Source organism: Battus philenor, unplaced genomic scaffold (genome assembly GCF_028537555.1).
Source record: "Battus philenor isolate CCGP_79_NKW_IND1 unplaced genomic scaffold, ilBatPhil1.0.hap1 SCAF_6, whole genome shotgun sequence".
Taxonomy (NCBI): domain Eukaryota; kingdom Metazoa; phylum Arthropoda; class Insecta; order Lepidoptera; family Papilionidae; genus Battus; species Battus philenor.
In genome coordinates this window covers 15,637,775-15,657,854 of record NW_027181726.1, presented here as the reverse complement: position 1 = coordinate 15,657,854, position 20,080 = coordinate 15,637,775, and the positions used below count along the sequence as shown (strand labels likewise).

General features: G+C 33.8%; 1 protein-coding gene across 1 annotated transcript in view; it reads left to right on the top strand.

Annotated features, from left to right (window-relative positions):
- The window catches only part of mmd (mind-meld), a 514,304-nt gene that overhangs the window by 261,356 nt on the left and 232,868 nt on the right, over positions 1 to 20,080 (top strand). The window contains exons 4-5 of the mRNA XM_068773325.1: positions 3,210 to 3,358; positions 18,578 to 18,628. Coding sequence (XP_068629426.1) covers positions 3,210 to 3,358; positions 18,578 to 18,628 — 200 coding nt within the window. The remainder of the gene's footprint in view (positions 1 to 3,209; positions 3,359 to 18,577; positions 18,629 to 20,080) is intronic.

Below are 20,080 nucleotides of genomic sequence, written 5' to 3'. Positions count from 1 at the left end.
ATAATCAAATAAATAAAAACTAAAATACATTGTGCCATATATTTTAGCAGTGGTAGCCCTGCAGTGGATGTCAATACTTACGATCAAAGGCCGCAAGGTCGATTAGACAATTGACCTCCCATACTCATGACATTATGCAGAGGTTTAGATATCACAAGCCATAAAGGTAGTAAAACAGATGGCCGCTGGAGCCATGAAGTGTTCCATACATGATGTATCCAGACAACTTTATTGAAGTTCGCTTCCAAATGGTACGATGGAAAAATCTATAGGAATCCTATGAGATCACGATAGTCAAAACTCGGAGATAACAGATGGTCAGTGAAAATAGATGACCAGTGAGCAGTGGTATCCCTGCGGTAAAGGAGTGAAATTTGCGATCATAGTTTACGGATTTGATTCCTGGGATACATTCTTATAATTCACAATTTGTGTATTAATGACATAGAGCAGTGATTCCCAAAGTGGTCTATATCGACCCCTAGGGATCTATGACAACCTGCAAGGGGTCTACGTTAGCGAAAAAAAATTTGGGGGTCCATGAAATGAAAATGGAGGTCCACGATAGTGGATCTCAACACATACACTGATAGTACCTATTGACTTACATCATACTATCTTATAACATCAAAACATTTACATTATTTATGAAAGTACCTATAAAGTAAAAAAATATTAATATGTTACGTATATTTTACATAACAGATACAAAATTATATTTTGAGCAGTTTTAATTTAAATTCAATTAAAAAATGTATAAATTAACATGAATTTTTACTTTAAGTTTTTAACACTCAACTTCACTAAAGTTAGAAATTTACAGAAAATCAATATCATGTAAGTAGGGGGTCTACCCAACACGGAAAAACATGGCATGGGGTCTACGACACAAAAAAGTTTGGGGAACGCTGACGTAGAGTTTCCACTGTTCATAAACAAGTTTTTTAAAGATGGGCGGCAGCGTCTTGAACATACCATTATACCACAAAACGATACCAAAGTCACTAAAGTAGGTTGTTTCAAATGGTACTACCATTACCCATAGTCGAGTACATCTCTCATGCATCCGTTGAACGTTGATGCTGGGTGGTGGGGCGGGGGGCATATATATCCCCTATGTAAACATACGGCATAGTTAAGATTCTTGCAGTCTTTTTTTGTATTATTATACAGAAAACATTACACTCGTATACATTCAATTGTTTCGAAACATGTTTTATTTCACAATACTTCATTCCATTACTCCTTCTTTATATTTACTTTTACCGTCGCTGGTAAATAACTTCGCAGTGTATTCTCGGTAAGAACTATTTGCGAATCTTTGATGTTTCGCTGTTAACATTGTTTATGTTTTTTTTTTGTTTCACTTCTACGTCTCTTTTGTTTTGTAAGAAAACATGAATATTTTTATTTAAAAAATGTAAGATATAATTCTATGAATACATTGTTATGTTTTTATTATAAGGATCTATGTTCCATAGACATTAGCGTATGTGCCTATGTTTGACAACGTTGGATATGTCCGATTTTTTTGCACACTTTTTTGCATGTTACGTGATGTAAAAAATAAGTCTCTTTATCTTAGCGACGTTCTTACAATGTACAGTTTATAAAATTACGTTTCGTGCAACCACTTTCTCATTCCATATTGCCATCCTTAGGTTGTGCGTCAATATCTGTACGGCGATTTCCGTATTCACATCGATGTCTTGCGATCGCATCTTGAGTCTCGTCCGTGCAATACACGCACTTGTGTGACGTGATATTGCTACCGTCGTATGACACAGTTGTACAGCCTGAGGGTGTCTGTTCTTCGTTGAACAACGATAACCGTCTCTCTCTTTAGAATTTAACATTATATTTTGATAGTATGGAAAGGAAAGATAAAATAAATTGTTACAATAATAAAGAATATTAATTGCACCTAATACATTAAAAATTACAAACTATGCATAGTGATAAAAAAATAAAACTAAACGAACTAAAGTACTAGAAAAATAAATTAAAATAGACTAAATGTGTACAATTATTATTTAACTAATGAAAACACTATTTTTATAGAAAAAAAAACAAGAATTAAAATTGGTTAAACATTAAGTAAGAAAAGGACCAATATTTAGCCACTTCCGCACATGCAGTGGTAGTCGTGCAACAAAGTGCACCGCCCGCCAGCCCGCTGATAAATGCGTATGCGGCAAACAATGCGAATTACACAACTGCCACCGTCAAATCACTCAACACGTGTTTCATCCCCCCACGGGGCATTTTCAGGAGTTATGTTACACCGATTAGTGCCAAACACAGAGTCACTGTTAAATGACTAAACATTTATGATTTGCGATTGTAGGTCGCGGTTCGATTCCTGAAATACATTGTTATATAGTCCATATATTGTGCATTGATTATATAGGATTGCCACGTCTCACAAATAAGTTTCTAGAGGATGGCCTGTGGCGTCTTCTCCGTACTGTAATACCACACTGCGATCACTAATCTGTCTGCCAAGCGTTGTGATTATAGTACATCCTCCGTAGATACCTTTTTTTTTAATGGCCCCCGCTGTTGGTAGCCTCCCGTACCCCTATTATGTTTGGGACAGGGACTTTATTTACAAATTTGTTTTTCAGGGTTTTATCTTTATTCTACACTTACTTTCGTTCTTCTCGATTTCTTTATATTTATTTCTAATCTCAATTTATTTCTATTCTTATATTTTCTATCCTTATCTTTTAATATCACAGGTTTGTTTAGATTAAACTTTTTAATACATTAGAGTCTTGTCTTACATTCTATTATTATTTAATAAGTTCTTTTACATGTGCATATTTCCATAGATACCTTTGGGTGAGGCAGTTGCCTTGCATACATTATTTTATTTACTATATTTATCTTTAGTGTAATTGCTACCAACTCGCCTAACAAGCTTGGCAATTATGAAATAAATTCCCATAGATATCTTTGGAAGAAAACCACTTGTGTAAACTGTCGATATAGTTAAGGTATCAAAAATTCGCTGCATGCAGGCATCGCAGGACGATGTGGTGATTTTTGGGGGAGAACTGTACCTTGCAATGGGCGTCTATGGGCTGAAACATCGAACCTTTTGTTCCAAGTGGCACATATAATGTTTGGTTTTCAAAGTCTACCTTAACTGCAACTTATCTTAACTTAAGTCTTATAACTAATTAATTGAAATTTCTCTTTCACAGGCGAGGTGGAGCGGCTGCTACGCGAATACAGACAAAACCAGGAATTGGTCCGCAACATTGGTGCACACTATTACCAGATAATATATCCCGTACAATTGCGACATCACGAAAAAATGGGTATCTCAACACGAGAGGTCAATACGCAAAAGGTAAGCCGAGTTCAAGATAAGTTATCGACACTACTGATAAGTTGACACTGTATGTATATTACGTAAGTATCACCACACGTTTAACGATAAATTCAAAGTGCAATTGAATAATAAAACACAAAATTAAAAAATAAAACATTACAATTGTTCCTTGAACTGATCGACGTAATTTAAATACTGACATAATATAATTTATCATAGAAATATTACTTTCCATACCAAGATATATATATATGTATATATATATATATACCTATATACTTGTATATATAAGCGAGCGAATTCCATTTAGCACCCGAGTACGTTGACGAGGAATATGTCAGCCAAGATTGATCGGAGTAGGTGTATTCACAAATGTAGAGAGTATTTACAATTTACATGACCCTAACACAATGGCAGCGACCACATTACTGAGAGCTTTCGAAATTTAATTGGTGATCCCAATTGTATGTATATATATATATACATAAGATCTGTTTATAAACTTATTTCATGTTGGAAAAAAACACAATTGAGTTTTTTTATCTGTAAAGAAACAGCATATAATGTTCATTATTACATTTCTGACAGTTTCTCATGACGTTCTCTTACATGCTTTACTTTCGCCCGCCACAGATAATTAAACAATAGAAATTAAAGATAATTAATATTTAGATAACACAATTATTATCTTAACACACACACACATATAAATACGAGTATATGTATCTAGATAGATAGATAGATAAAGAGAGAGAGAGAGAGAGAGAGGGAGGGAGAGGGAGAGAGTAGGGATTGGTTTTATTTGTTACATATGTCGTCTTAACAAGTTTACTGTATATAGGATACTCCTGAAAGTTGTTAAAATTGGTATTTCGTGGGCTCTAATCAAATCATAATGCGGTTAAAAAACCTTGTTATTTTAAATTGAAGGTTGCGATTATATAAGAGCTGAATTTCATTCTAGGCTTTTCTGGAATATTTATCACGTACACATGAACTCAAACTCACTGCCATTATAGAAAAGAATGTAAGCCCTCTGTAAAAGATTGAGGAGAACAATGTTATTAGTTTCCTTCAATGTCAGTCGAGGTTTTGGCAAAAAAAGTCGCGAATAATCAATACATATATGACATCGACAAATTGAGACTTGACTCGTTTGGGACATAAACATCTTTTAAAGTGGTTTTAGCTGAGCCAAATGATATTATTACACTATCAGCGAAGCCTTTTATTGTCAGTAAGAAAATGACCAATATTTAGCCACTTCCGCACATCTCTGTGTTTGGCACTAATCGGTGTAACATAACTCCTGAAGATGCCCCGTGGAGGGGTAAAACACATGTTAAGTAATTTGGCGGTGGCGGTTGTGCGATTCGCATAGTTTGCCGCATACGCATTTATCAGCGGGCTGGCGGGCGGTGTACTTTATTGCACGACTACCACTGTATGTGTGGAAGTGGCTAAATATTGGTCCTTTTCTTACTTAGGATGAACTTCCGCGAGGTAACGCCTGATTCCTTAAATACTGTTATTGTCAATCGAGGATTTTAAGACCCACAATCTTTGATTTTTTTCGTAGCCCTGTTCGGTTTTAAAAGACAGTTGTTAACTTACTTTTTAATCACAGTGTTCAGTTTTTTGTTGACATATTCTAAAATTTTTACAGATATAACTGATAATCCCGAATACGAAAGGATTAATTAGTAATAAATGTTATTTTTAATTCAAAACATATTTGAATTGCACCATCAATAAATAAAGCAATACAAATATTAAATCATAATAATGTATATTCAAATTACGAAATTGATCTGCCCATCGTTCCCGATTCGTGCATGCTTCAACAATATATAATTTGTGGCTCCGTTAAAGTTTTGATTACTTACGAATTCTTGTTGTTCACGAGAAAGCGGAGTTGTAAGCAACCTTTTGATAAACAAACACGAGGAATATATTAACAACAAATCTTTATTATGTTTGCAAACATTGTCGGTGATGAAACACGGGGTTGCGTGAGATTAATGTATTCTACAGGATATTAAAACTCCTTTATACATCGAATTGTTTTAATAAGTTATCATATTTTGTTCATTTTCATATGTTATGGTTTTATAAAGACGAAGTAGATTATACTACAAAGATAAATAACCCTATGTAAAACGCCACCGGTTCTGTTGGCCTATAGGGGAAATTTATGTCCAGTTGTGGACAAAGTAAAAGAAGGACCAATATTTAGCCACTTCAATCTTCGTGCCAAACACAGAGTGGCACTAATCGGTGTAACATAACTCCTGAAGATGCCCCGTGGAGGGGTGAAACACGTGTTGAGTAATTTGGCGGTGGCGGTTGTGTGATTCGCATTGTTTGCCGCATACTCATTTATCAGCGGACTGGCGGGCGGTGCACTTAGTTGCACGACTACCACTGCATGTGCGGAAGTGGCTAAATATTGGTCCTTTTCTTACTTAGGATGGACTTCCGCAAGGTAACGCCTGATTCCATTAAATCCATTAAACAGTAGTGGACATGTTATATCTGTTATAATGATGATTTTCCGTTGGTAAATATTTATAATGATCACCTGTGTAGGTGATATCAATTTGTTTTATATTTCTATTAAATTAGGCTTTTCTAGTACCTCTCTAGACATAGTTATAATTATGAACCAGGAAGTTTTAATTTGGTCAAAGAAATCGATTTCCCAGAGGTAGATATAAAGAAAAACTCATATTAGAAATCAATATATAAAAGACACTTATTCATTAATATAATTTCGTATTTTAATCTTTAAAGATAACATACAATTTCGCTTACAAAACTCTTAAAATATTTTCTAAACTTTAAAAATTTATGATTTTATTGGTGTGAATAATAAATAAAATTTGCAATTGTATGTTGAAGTATAAAGCCTTCGTAACTTAAGACGTATAAAGAATCGATCGTTTCAAGTTTAAATAAGTTTTCGTGAAAGTTAAATTGGCTTTGAAACGAATATTTCGCGGATCGACATTGGAGCAGAATGCCGGCATAAGCACTTCTAGGCTTTATCTGAATGTGGTTTAGAGAAAATTATTTACTATACAGGGTGGTTGTAAACCTCATATGTTATATATATTACAGCGATACGTACACATTTATAAATATCTCATTTGTCACTAACTGACACACACACACACGCTTATATATGTATGTATATATATATAGGACAGACAGTAAAAAAAAAATTTAATACGATTTTGGAAACCAAATTTTTAACTTTATAATTATTATGTAATTTTATTTCCTGATATCATTTATTTTCAGATAAGGTGTACCATATATATATTGATAGCAAATGGAACATACATTTTTACCCTTAAAATTTTTACACTTTTACGAATCACTCTGTATATAATTCTTACATTGCTACCTGTTTTAACTTACTTTATATATAACATATTGTCACATCTTTAAATTTTTTTTACATTTTTTTCCAGTACATGTATAACACAGGTCTACATTTAGACCAGAAATAAATAGACCGAAAAATAATACATAAAAACTAATTTAATATCGCCCCAGGTGTAAATATCGCAGTGTATGTTTTATAATGCATATAACTTGTAGATATATACAAATTAATAATTTACAAAGATATTATTGTTATTTTTGTAAAAAAATTTTCATATCCATTCCTTTTTCCATCATGTATATATATACATATATGTATATGTGTATGTGCGTGTGTGTGTATAGTAATATATATCTCCATCCAAAGGTTGTCTGGTAGAGATTGCTTTAAGCGATAAGACCGTCTTTTGTACCTCTATATAAAATGTCACTTTTTTATTTATTATCTATGGTGTATAATAAAGTGTAAATAAATAAAAAATGATAGATTTATTTTAATTATCATACGTAAACTATTCGTTCGTTAACTAGTTCCCAGCGAGTAGCGCTGACACGAAGGCCGCCCTACCGTAGTTAGTGAAACAAAGTTTGTCTTTGCTTACATAAGTGGAACAATCGACTATTGGCTCCAATTTATTAGCCAACTTGTACGTAGCTGATATCGGGTAAATTGCACCCAAATTAAATGGATTTGCGACGGAATTATTTAAATCTAATATTATTTATGCAGATTAAATAAGACGTTATATTCATCTTTGCGGTGATACGTGAATAATCTTATATTTATTGTATTACATTTTGTATAACAGTACAATACAGAAAAGAACTTAGTTTTTTCTTCTTTTCAACCGATGGATGCCCACAAGCCATAGATCTCTCTCAAAAATCAACAAGATCATCTGTCTTGCACTTCCTGCATTCTTACTTCTTTTATTATTTTGTCAATAAAATCATTTTGAATTGAAATTTAATTACATGTACACTTGGAAAGTTCTCACTGTTGAATCTCATGAGTCATGTACAAATAGTAGAGTCAGAAAGGTAGAGAAGAGGTGACACCTATGTGACGTTTTGTTAGTCTTGCGACAGAGATAACGCTCTACGAAGCCGGAATTAGCCGATTGTCTCTTTCCAAATGTCGATATGCAATATTTACCGCCGGGTATTGTACCTCGTGGGCTTTGTGTAATAATTTGAAATCACATGTCTTGAGTATTTTTATTCAGATGCCTCATTCCTCACCTTGTTATGTTCTTTCAGTTTTACCCTTCTTTTCCATCTGTAAGGCAATTTCTCGCATTCAGCGATTTCTCACAATCTTAACTATGCCGTTGTTCCACCTAGTGGGAACCATAACCACGCCGCGTCAACTAGCTCGTGGTCCGCCCACCCCCACGCCAACGCCCACCCCCTCGTCCACCCCCACCCCCACGCCCACGCCCACACACACGCCCACGCCCACGCCCATGCCCACGCCCCACTCACGAGAAAGACAAGCTTTTTTATTATAATCTTTATTCCACAGACATTAGCGTCCGTACCTTAGTTTTTACATTTAAGTTTAATATTTAGAAATATTTTAAGCTCACGTTTTTGTATGTTACAGTGTTTAAGTCTCTTGATCTATTTACTAACTTAAATCCTAAAGTATTTAAAACTAAGTTTAAGTTATCTAATTATTATGATTATTATTTTTGAAATCCATTAGTGTTTTGTGTCTTTAATGACGACCTAAAGAAAGGCAAGGTATTTTTTGGGGACGCAGAATGGAGGCTGCATTTAACGGATGTTATTGGAAATATACAAGCGTTTATTTGTCTGTCATTTTGTAGAAAGTTCGAGATACGCTTACTCGGCGAAACAAACAACTGAGTATTTGACAATGTATTTCATTTTATTGTGCAATTGTTGGTTCCTTTTCCGGGTTCCTTACACCACGTGACTTTTGTTTCTAAAATTTAGCATATATAGCAATCGAGAAGCCATGAAAGAAATCTCCAAAGAATTTTAATAAGAGTGACAACATAGATTGATTGCAAAAGGAACTAATTTGAATATATCATTTATTATGTAAGTTGATACGTTTCGTTTTTGTCATGAAATTTGCAAAAAAAAGGTAAAAATTAGTACAAAGAGATAACACGAAAATTATTCAACATGAAAAACGACGAATAGAGAACCGTGCCTGAATGATCGAAGAAATTTATGCCGAGTAAATATTCTACTTGGTCCTTTGAGAGGAGTGCTGGCGTGGAACCGATTGCCCACGTAATCAGATCTTTTGGAGGCGTTCGAACATAAACCTCTGAGCTGTGGATTACAAAGAAAATGTCCTGTTCAACCCACGCGTGTGCGACGAATCGATTATCCTTCGGTACAATGCGGAATCGCAATCGCATCACATATCTCGCAGACACTCTTTATGGAGGCTTCCTGTTCAATACGTCTAACTTTCCTTTATAATATCAATTTTTAAAACAAAGAAATGTTTAGTTTTCTTTGTTTTTTACTTAAAATGAAATCGTGGTAATTAAACGGTTTTTAGTTCGACCCGTACGGAATTTATTTGTATCAAAATTAGAAATTGAAATTTAAGCACCTTCCCGTTGTCAGATTGATCTGAAATTTGGTACACAGATTTAATTTAGATGACAATACAATATAATAAAATCAATAACATTATAAATCTAAGATGGCCGCCAATACAAAATGGCGGATTACATATTTTTCCTTAACCCCCTCAATATGGGTATCAAATGAAAGGGCTACACTAGTAAAACACAATGATTATGTCAAAACTTTAAATTCAAGATGGACGCCGTTCCAATATGGCGGACTAGGTACATATTTTTCCACAACCACCACAATATGGGTATCAAAAAACCGTTTAACTTAAAAGTTTTTTAAATGTATTTATTTTTCAGTTTGTTTCGAATTCATATCAGATCATAAAGTATTTAGAATACGTGCAGGTTAAATTAAAAAATGCTATTAAAGTGTAGTCCAATTTAATTTGAACTTTAATTAAATTCAGAGATAATAAAAATTGAAATATTATTGCAAATATATATTTTTATGAAGTCAGTACAAATTTTTTTAAACTTTATAGACGAAGCTTTTGACTTCTGTCTCGCTTGATGAACAATGACGAGGTCTACAACGAACATAATTGCTTAGAAACCTATTACTCTCTTCGTCTTGAAGACTCAGATACAGTGTAATACCGTTGGTGGAAGCCTATACCTTGCAGTAGTCATCGACCGGATGATATGGTGATGACACATTACATCATCTTCTATTACCCATGACCACCGCATCTATATTCCCTGCTACATAAGTCCAATGGTTATATAAAAAAATAGCTTTTTTTTATAAGACCGCCACTCGTATTGCCTCTGTCTTTGATAACGAGTAAAAATATTTACAAATTTTCAAGTACATTACTATTTGTGTAGAACCTCTTTTAAATTATTTTTCGAACTTTATAGGCGAAGCATTTGAATTCTGTCTCACTGTATCCTAAGCGATGACGATATCTACGATGGTATAAACTTGTTACGAAACCTATTCACTCTAGTTTTGAAGGCTCCTAAGTTATAATTGTCTTGAAATAATGACACCGGAAGGTTGTTTCTCCTTAGCAGTTCGCACTATAAAAGTATTAGCAAAACGCTTAGTGCGAGTGGATGGAATTTCAACCAAGCAACGCTGCTATGTATTTAAAAAGTTTTTAATTAATCACTTTAAAAAAATATTTATTAAGATATTTTTGATCTTTTTAAAAATATTTTTGGATAAAATGCTATGCTCCTGTACTAAAAATATTAAAATGTCGTCAAAATAAATAACCTGTGTGTATTTGCTATATATTCCCAGAAGAGAACGCGTTTGAAATCATTGTAGCTTTAAGTGGCAATCCTTAAATTTGATTTAATATAACATGTCTGTGTGTGTGTGTGACACACACACACACACACACAAATATATATATAGAGTGGATTTAGTTTCTGCACATTTCTCATGACGCAGAGGTACTAAGGCTTGAGATCTTATGTCGCGTGATATATTCCCGGAATGCAATCTTATGTAGTTCACAATTTGTGTATTAGTTACATAGAATTACTTCTGCACGCAAAATAAAACGTTTTCAGAGCATTGACAGCAGATTTTCCGAGAAAAGAAAATACAAAAAATTACTTTTCGTATTAATATTCAGCGTCAGTATGGTACAGATATTTTAGTCGTAAATCTCATTTACAAATTTTAATTTTTAGGTATTTTTGGATTTTTTTTTTCAATTGAAGTTATTGGACGAAACATGAAATAATTCACACAATCTGTTCAATAAACAAACCGCAATATCATCGCACAATTTCGTCCCCAAACGGGAAGCGATAATTCAAATGCTAAATCTTATTGGAGCGTCGCTAATGGCCGCCGCGATATAAACACGGCCCGGGATTCGATTACCGTTGACTAATTCTGTTTACATAAAGTCTCAGCCCGCTAATGCCCCCAATTCCCCTTCCCGACAAACGAAACGCCCGGAAAAAATTCAGTAGAAGCTTTTTATGGATGATGACAGAGGAGGAAATGCGAAAATCTTATGAATTGTGTACAATGTTTTCTGTAACACGATATCGGAAGTAAAACACAATTATGTTTCACGTTTATACGCTAGATGGCGTTGTAAGCAAATGCACTCTGGTTTTTCTTTATAAGGCCCCATTTTTTGGAGACCTTTCGTTCCTTTATACATGTGAGTCGGGAAGTTTTTAAGAATTTTATTTTCTTCTTTTATAATTCTCAACCTCTTTTAATTTATGGTTTCTCCTGGCGAAGATTTTATTTTTAGAATTCTAAACATTCCTTCGAAACTTCGTCTTTCATACCACATCTCCATTCCCAAGGTTTCATAGTTTGTTTCTTATTATCACAGTACATTATCACTAGACTGGTTTTTTTAGTTTAATTTATTATAATTTTATATATAACTAATTTATTTTTTCTATTGATAATCAATGCTTTAATAATTTTTTCGTTTTCTCACCTGACCTATTTAAATTTAAGTCCTATTTATATTGATCGAGTACTGTATTAACTTCCTGCGGTACCTCGAAAATGGGCGGCGACTCTTACTCTTACTCCTTAGTTCTGTTTCGCAAACAGACCGAAGTCCTCCACGAGATAATAAGTCACCAGGTGCACTACCGTCTGGTCAACTGCAGGGACACGAGTGATGTTCTCCTGTTAAGAGATCTTTATTAATTACAAAATATTGTTACATCTATTTTTAATTTTTATACTAAAGAAGCCACATTTATAGGAAGACTAAAACTCTCTTATTTACTCCATTCATTGTTTCGAAAACTTGGCCTTGCTTTACCTACCGCGTCAGCTGACATTACATATGGGGACATCGATGGATTAGACAACAACATGACTACTACTTTATCAATAAAGATATATACATATATATATATATATATATACATATATGTACATATTTTTATGTATGTATTATATGTATATTTCACATTAAAAAGTTTTTACATAAATACGAATAAATAACAAATACTACAAGCTGAAAAGCTCGTTTGTACTTTTTTTTAAAAGCTGGTAAATTATCGCAATTTTTTGCTTCTGGTAATTCATTCCACAGCTTAACAGCAACAACAGTGAAACATTACATAAAGGTTAAAATGTATTTTAAATGATTAGCAAACTTATAGTCCATGATAAGTTTCTCAAGAAATAATGTAATATTTGTCTTATGACAAATTGCCCGTCAGTTTATGTTGCTTACTACTGTCTTATTTTAACATTCGTATCTCGAGGTAGGCTTGTGGGAGCTTCGTAAATTATCTTTGTTCAAAGTTTCGAACAATTCAGATTAGTTATTCAGCTAAAGCTCATTATCTTGTGTCTGTACATACATTTAATACGATGTCATGTTTATTATTTTAGTCATGTTTATCATTTATATATATATATGTGTGTGTGTGTGTGTGGGTGGGTGCGCGTGTGTGTGCGCGTGTGTGTGTGTGCGTGTGTGTGCGCGTATGCGCGCGTGTGTGTGTGTGAGAGAGGAAAATTTTACTTCAAATAAATAAAACCATAACAGATTTCAGTGACATCGCTTTATACAGATTGTTCAGAAAACGGTGTATAAGTTACATTTATGAAAAATAGCAATGTTAATTATTACGCCTATAACTAATTATCCTATAGAAATCCTATAGAAGTATCAATAGATTACGTCATAGTAAATAATTTCTCTATCTACTTTCTTTCATGGGACAACAAGACAAGAAAGAAGGGTGAAAGGGTTTCTTCTATGCAAGCATGTACAACGGTAGAACACGTCATCTCTTAACGTGAGGCAAGACAGAGGTCAAATGCTTTGCCTATTTCTAACATAAAAGAGGTCCATCACTACAGACCCCATGGGCTATGTCACTGTCGCTCAACAAACTGTGGGAACAGGGATTTATTCAAGATTCTTCTATGAGATGAAAGCAGAAATTACGTGAATTATAGTCTAAAGAAAGTAACAGATGTGTCCCAGCAGAACGCTAATTTACGTGGCGTTGGACATACTCCATAACGAGCAGAACTTGAAGCTTATGATGTTCAACATTAGGTGGACAAAGACATTGTTAAAGTTGTCTAAAGATATTGGATGAAAGTAGCCAGACTTTCAACCTGTGCTAACTAAATTATTTAGGTTTTTAATTATAATTTATTCCATAAAATATTACGTAATTCTGGCAACAAAGAAATTCGTTGCAATACTGACAACTGCTAATTTTTCCTATCCAATTTTGCTTTGTAACACACTGCGTGTTTTATTTGAATAAATTCTCATTTATTTTTAAAAGTTAACAGTAGTTTTATTAAACATGTACCATCGTAAAACATTTTGGGAGACCTTTTCCCAGCTGTGAGAGTCACGGCTTAAAATAATAAGGTTGTAAATGGAACTCTAAATCAAAAAAAGGTGTAAATACTTATGTAATTATATAAATAAGGAAACATGAAACATATATAAAGTATTTTAAATTTAGTCTTTGAAATATAAGAATCATATTTTTTAAGCACATAATCTCAAAGAATAGTAACGTCGTTTTTTTCTCACCGTAACTGTTTCAAAGTTACAAAATTCTGGCGAATTCAATTATGAACGCAACCTCACAGGAACAGTTAAGCTGAAACTCAATGTAGTTTAAATTCTTCAGGTTGTTTCGTTTACACCGTGAAAACCTTTTACGTTTTCTTGAGCGTCGAAAGCGGTTTATGTTCGAATAAATAAAGCGTTATAAACTCTGACTAAACAGTCACGTAAAAGATTTTTCTTTTTTTTAACAGCCTGACATGTTAAATTGGTATCGTTCTAGTTGTCTTTGAAATTTCATCACCGCCTCTCATCACTGCAGGTGTGTTGACGATCGTATTGTGTAGATCGTAGTAGAGGGCGCTGCTGTCTACTCTCTGAAAATTTGTTTATTGAGGAGTAACAATTCTGCATTATTAAAAATCAAGGAGATAGTGGCCTCAAGCCGCAAATAAATGGATGTGTTTAGCAAAAAAAAAATTAACATCAAAATCTATGTCAAAGTTACAATGCAAAATAAAGTCACAAACACGATTGCAATGTCAATTAAAAGTAAATTTAAAATTAGAATCAATTCTTCCACAGATGCTGTTTCAAATTAACAGTCTAAGAATCCAATCTTACTTAATTACGTTACGCAGTAAACTTTGAATACATTTATTGAATGGACCACTTTGACAGTTTCCATTTATACTACAAATCCAGTTCATTATTAATCGGATGGTCTTAATAGTTTTGAAGTACAGAAACTACAACTCCATTTGTCAAAACTAATACGCAGATCTGTAGCTATTTATAAATAGTTCATACACACAAAAAAGTGTGTATATATATGGAATTCTCAGTGGAAATACACTCGTATTTACTTCAATAACTTTATTAACACATCTACTTAAAAGTCATTCTCCTAAACACACAACAGTCCTTATTTGCCAATGTCAATCCTTCCATCTTTCTATTCTAATTTTGTCAATTTTTCCTACATATATATGTATGCGTATTACGTAATGTTTTGTATGTGTGCGCAAATAGAACTATACAGCATGGACCTCGGACGAGACATATCGCGTTGGTCTCCTATAGGCCTGTGGAATGTATTTTTAATTTATCTATTTGAAATTTAAATTCTTTATATAACATATATATGATGAATTACATCTGCAATGAAATGCTTTAGACTTAAAAAGAACAGACGAAAAAGGCCCATTGTGAGTTCTGTATCCTAGCAGGTATCTGCTGGAGGTAGTTTATTTAAATTTTTATCTGCGATCACCACAAAGCGTTCAATTTGGAGTCTAAAATAGATACTTAATAGAGATCTATTTCCTATGGTATATATTTTTTAATTTCTTTGATCCCCCTGTTTGGTGTGGGACAGGGGCGTTAAAATTTCTGAAAATAAGTTATTCAGATATATTGTTATTAACATTTGTCTTCTGTCTTATTTAACGGTATCTTTCACGTTTTAACTTTCTTTTATGCATCATAAAATTTTTCACTCCATAAGCATTATAATTCAACCATCGGCTTTCATCATCTTCTTTTATTCCCAAAGTGTTACAGATTATTCATCACATTGTTGTTTCCTGGTTTTGTATTAGACAGATACAGAGCAAAGGCTTCAAGTTCCTTGGCTGTAGATGTAGACCCAACTTGGCTTTGGGCAGCTTTGGGCTGCGCAGAGAGAGACGCTCATGTTTTTGGTGGAGAGAGAGTGAGTTTGTCTCTCGGATACAGAAGCTTTATCTAAGCTGATGTCTTCGTCGAGAAATAAATCATTACGTATATTTGTAGCAATTGAAGCTTTTGCAATTGAACACTTCATGGGGTCCTTTTGTAAAAAAAATTGCTTTCTTCAAAATTTCTTTTGATTTTGAAATTTTGATTTCAAAATTTGTTTTGCTTGGTAAGAAAAGAACCAATATTTAGCCACTTCTGCACATGCAGTGGTATACACAGAGTCTGTCTCTGTGTTTGGCACTAATCGGTGTAACATAACTCCTGAAGATGCCCCGTGGAGAGGTGAAACACGTGTTGAGTGAATTATCGGTGGCAGTTGTGTGATTCGCATTGTTTGCCGCATACGCATTTATCAGCGGGCTGGCGGGCGGTGTACGTTTGTTGCACGACTACCACTGCATGTGCGGAAGTGGCTAAATATTGTTCCTTTTCATACTTAGGATAACTTCCTCAAGGTAACGCCTGATTCCATTAAATATTGTTTTGCCTGTTTATAAACAATCAAATTGAGGTTTAATAATTATATATTTCCACTTAAAGAGCTTCAATATTGAGCTACTAATAGCGTTCTTGTTTCGATGTCATAAACCACTAACCGTTTTTACATCTCTATTTGTTTTATATTTGGCAATGTTCTTAAATAAATACATAGATTTTTCGAATATAAATTCACTATTTACCTCTGAGGTGTACGGAGATTCCGCAAACTAACTTTTCGCAAACGTATTCGTGGCAATTTTGCGCTAATTCGAAATGGAAATAGATGCGGTTGCGGGGGCGATGCGGTCGCATGTCGCTTCGCATCCAAAATCAACCTGTTCCAGCTCGGCCGAGGCGTTTTATTTAGTGCTAACAGGTTTAAATCCTAACACAACCACGGTTTGATTCAATTTGTCGGATAAATTCAGTTCGCTATTTCAAAGTATGTTATTTAAGACATTTACAACTTTGTTTTGATGTTACATGAATATATTTAATTTATTTCTTAACTTATGTAAATAATGGGATATTATATTTAATTTGGTTTCTCTTATTTTAAATATAATTAAACCCCAATGATCATCAAACTTGTGTTCATTCTCTGCTTGTTTATACTTAATACGTTCACAGCGGCTTGAGGTCGATTCAGCCACATGGTAGACTTTGCACTGGTGCGGCGCGTAAAACTCGTGTTTTCTCTCTAGTGCGGCGGCTGTTTACACTCAACCGTATAAGGTATGACAAAGACAAATATAGCTTTCTTTATGTCTGCGAAGCATTGACTCAATATTGTAAAAAAATATTGATGAACATGAGGCAGAAAAGGCCTCAACCGCACTACTAGGAAGTTCAGCTTGAGGCTGATTCGACCTCAGCCGCACCAGCTGAAAGTTCTTCAAAATTGGGCCCGCAGTGAACGTGTTAAGAATAAGAATAAACATGTTAATAATTTTGAACTCCAATTTATAGTTTTATTCTACAAGTTAGAATTATGATCTTCAAGTTAGAATTTTGAAGTTCAAGTTAGAAAAGACTATCCCTTCTGACTTGGATTTGAAAATTCTAACTTGTTTCTTTTATTTCCCTTTATCTTAAGTCTTTATCTAGGGCAATCCTGATTATATGTAGAATACTATAACCATCTGTGGCATGGGTCAAAGTACCAGCTCGAAGCTTTCGTCTCCATGCATAGACGAACCAAGAGGCTGATTGGTGAGCTTTAAGCTTTAAAGTTTAGCTCATAGGTGAAAAGTTACCAGTTTATCGGTATTCTACAGCAGATTTCCCCAAACTTTTAGTGTCGTAGACTCCTTGCCATGTTTTTCAGTGGGTAGACCCCCTACTTACCTGATATTGATTTCGTGTAAATTTTTAACTGTAGTGAAGTTTAGTGTTAAAAACTTAAAGTAAAAACACATGTTAATTTTTACGTTTATCAATTGAGTTTAAATTAAAACAACTCAAAATAAAATTTTGTATCTGTTATAATATGTAAAATATACGTAACATTACATAAACATAAAATAAACTATAAATAAAATAACATAAGCAATAATTCAATATTTTTAGTGAGAAGGATGAAACTGATGCTTTAATAATAAATTATCAACATTTGGCGTCAATTTTGTAAGGGTTAATCTTAAATCTCCTCGGCTAATGATGTCCAGTCTGTGGACCCACATTTTCATTTCATGGACCCCCAAATTTTTTTTGCTGACGTAGACCCCTTGCAGGTTGCCATAGACCCCTAGGGGTCAATATGGACCACTTTGGGAATCACTGTTCTACAGCGAAATCACAGCAAAAATTCCCACGATTCCTTTCTTGCATCGGTCACAAGGCATCTCGATGCCCTGAGCACGGATTCACAGTTGAAATTCCTTTCACCCACACTCAGAGTTTTTCCAATACATATATAGTGCGAATAGAGTGGAACAATCTACCATCGATACTGTCTCCAGCTCCAATTCCTGCTTCCTCCAGTTATAACTAAGGAGTTTTCATGACAACAGTGACTAGGTTTCTTCTAGGCATGGTCAAGGGCTGTCAACATGCTGCGACCTTGTACTCGTATCTCATCGATACATTTTATTTATTTATTTGCTTACTGTATATATAATTTATTGTACCAAAACTCTATATATAAAAAACGAAAAAGAAAATGCAACAAAATAACATAGATGATAACTTTAAAAAAAATTACATACAGATACAAAAGGCGGTCTTATCGTACGAGGCGATCTCAACTAGACGACCTTTTGATAAAAATGAGAGATACGAGAGGGCAGTTTAGGATGTACATACATACACACATACATAACAATACACTAATACATATATACAAACATACTTATATATACATATACACATATATAGACGTAGAAAAGGTACGAATAAATATGCCAAATGCTACACAATATCCTATATTAGAAGTCAAAAAAGTGGTATTTTACTATCTCTTTAGTCAGCAAAATATTTAAAGATTTGTGAATAATATACGTATTTTATTTCAGGGTCGAGGGTACGGGTCGGATTATCAGCAGGGAACGAGGTCGAGGGCCAGGGTGAGTTCTTTTTTTAATTTTATTAGTTACATTAATAATATCATAGCGTTTTCTAAATTCAAAATTTAACGTAAATGCTTCTAGAAATTTCCAACGCCACGCCTAAGTACCCTGTGATTAGTACACCAGATGTAAATTGGCGACGCGCACAAGGCAAATATGTCGCACAACCTGTTTGGAGACGAAATGGTTTTATCAGATATGTCTCCGTTACATGTCTTAACTTTAGTATGTATATATCAGTAGCCTTTATTTACATTTATTATTTATCTTTAGTATATTTTTATATATATATATATATATATATATAGGCTGAGGTCCCGAACACAAATCTCTAGTTTTCGTCACATGGATTTGATGCGTAAAAGTAAAGAAAAAAAAAGTAACAAATAAGGGAATCTAACCGAGTTATAAGTAATAAGTATATACACTTATAAATAACTTGATCTTTAATCCACACAACAACCTTTTTAAAGCCCTAAATACTTCGGCCGGTGAAGTTACAAATCCTTGGCCCATATTCCTCCTTTTATTATATGATTTGCATACTATGTTACACCATCTGTGCCGTTCTCGAACGGTATATATTATCTTTGATCGTTCCAGGCATAGCCCTGAACCACATATGCCCTCCATACCCTCTATATAAAAATATGATGAAGAACATTCTATAACTACATATAGTTAAAATGCAAAGTATCTCCACCTTTTAACCCTTGTCGACTCTTAGGAATTACCTTTTATCAATTGTTATGGTAGAGAATGATAAAATAGTCAATTAATGAATGTAAATATAACAAAGAAGCAAATGTATAAATGACAAAGCAAACCAGAACAAGAAGTCAGATAATGAATGTATTTATGGAGAATGAAAGATGAGAACCAAATATGCTATGCTATATATAAATATATATATATTTATATATATATACACATAAATATGTGTGTGTGTGTGTGTAAAACTAGTCCCTGTGTATCGGGAGCCACTAAAAAGCAATTATATGCTTTTGTAACATATTCATACCGACATATAACATATATAAGCAACATAGAAATAATATTTTGTTAATAAAAAATAGGTTTTTGAACGATTTAGTATGTTTAAAGTATGAATTGTTGACAGAACGACTTAACTAATGATAAATTCTTGATACAAGGCAGTAAATATCGAGTCTCGTATCCAATTAAACGAGATTTACAAGAAATGAGCCGGGACTAAACGGTAATTAGGCGTAAGAACACGTGGAGGTGGCCCTTCATGTCGACGCCGCTCCGAGAATTATGGATAAGATTTAATTCGGAGCCCGCCCAAGCGGTAAATCACACCAAGAGGGGATCGAGCGTGGATTATCAAACTACCTGTAGGCTTTATACATCTTGCAAAACTAATCCTTATCCTTAACACTATAAGACTCATTTTAGCAACATATAAATCACACAAATGGGTCCCAT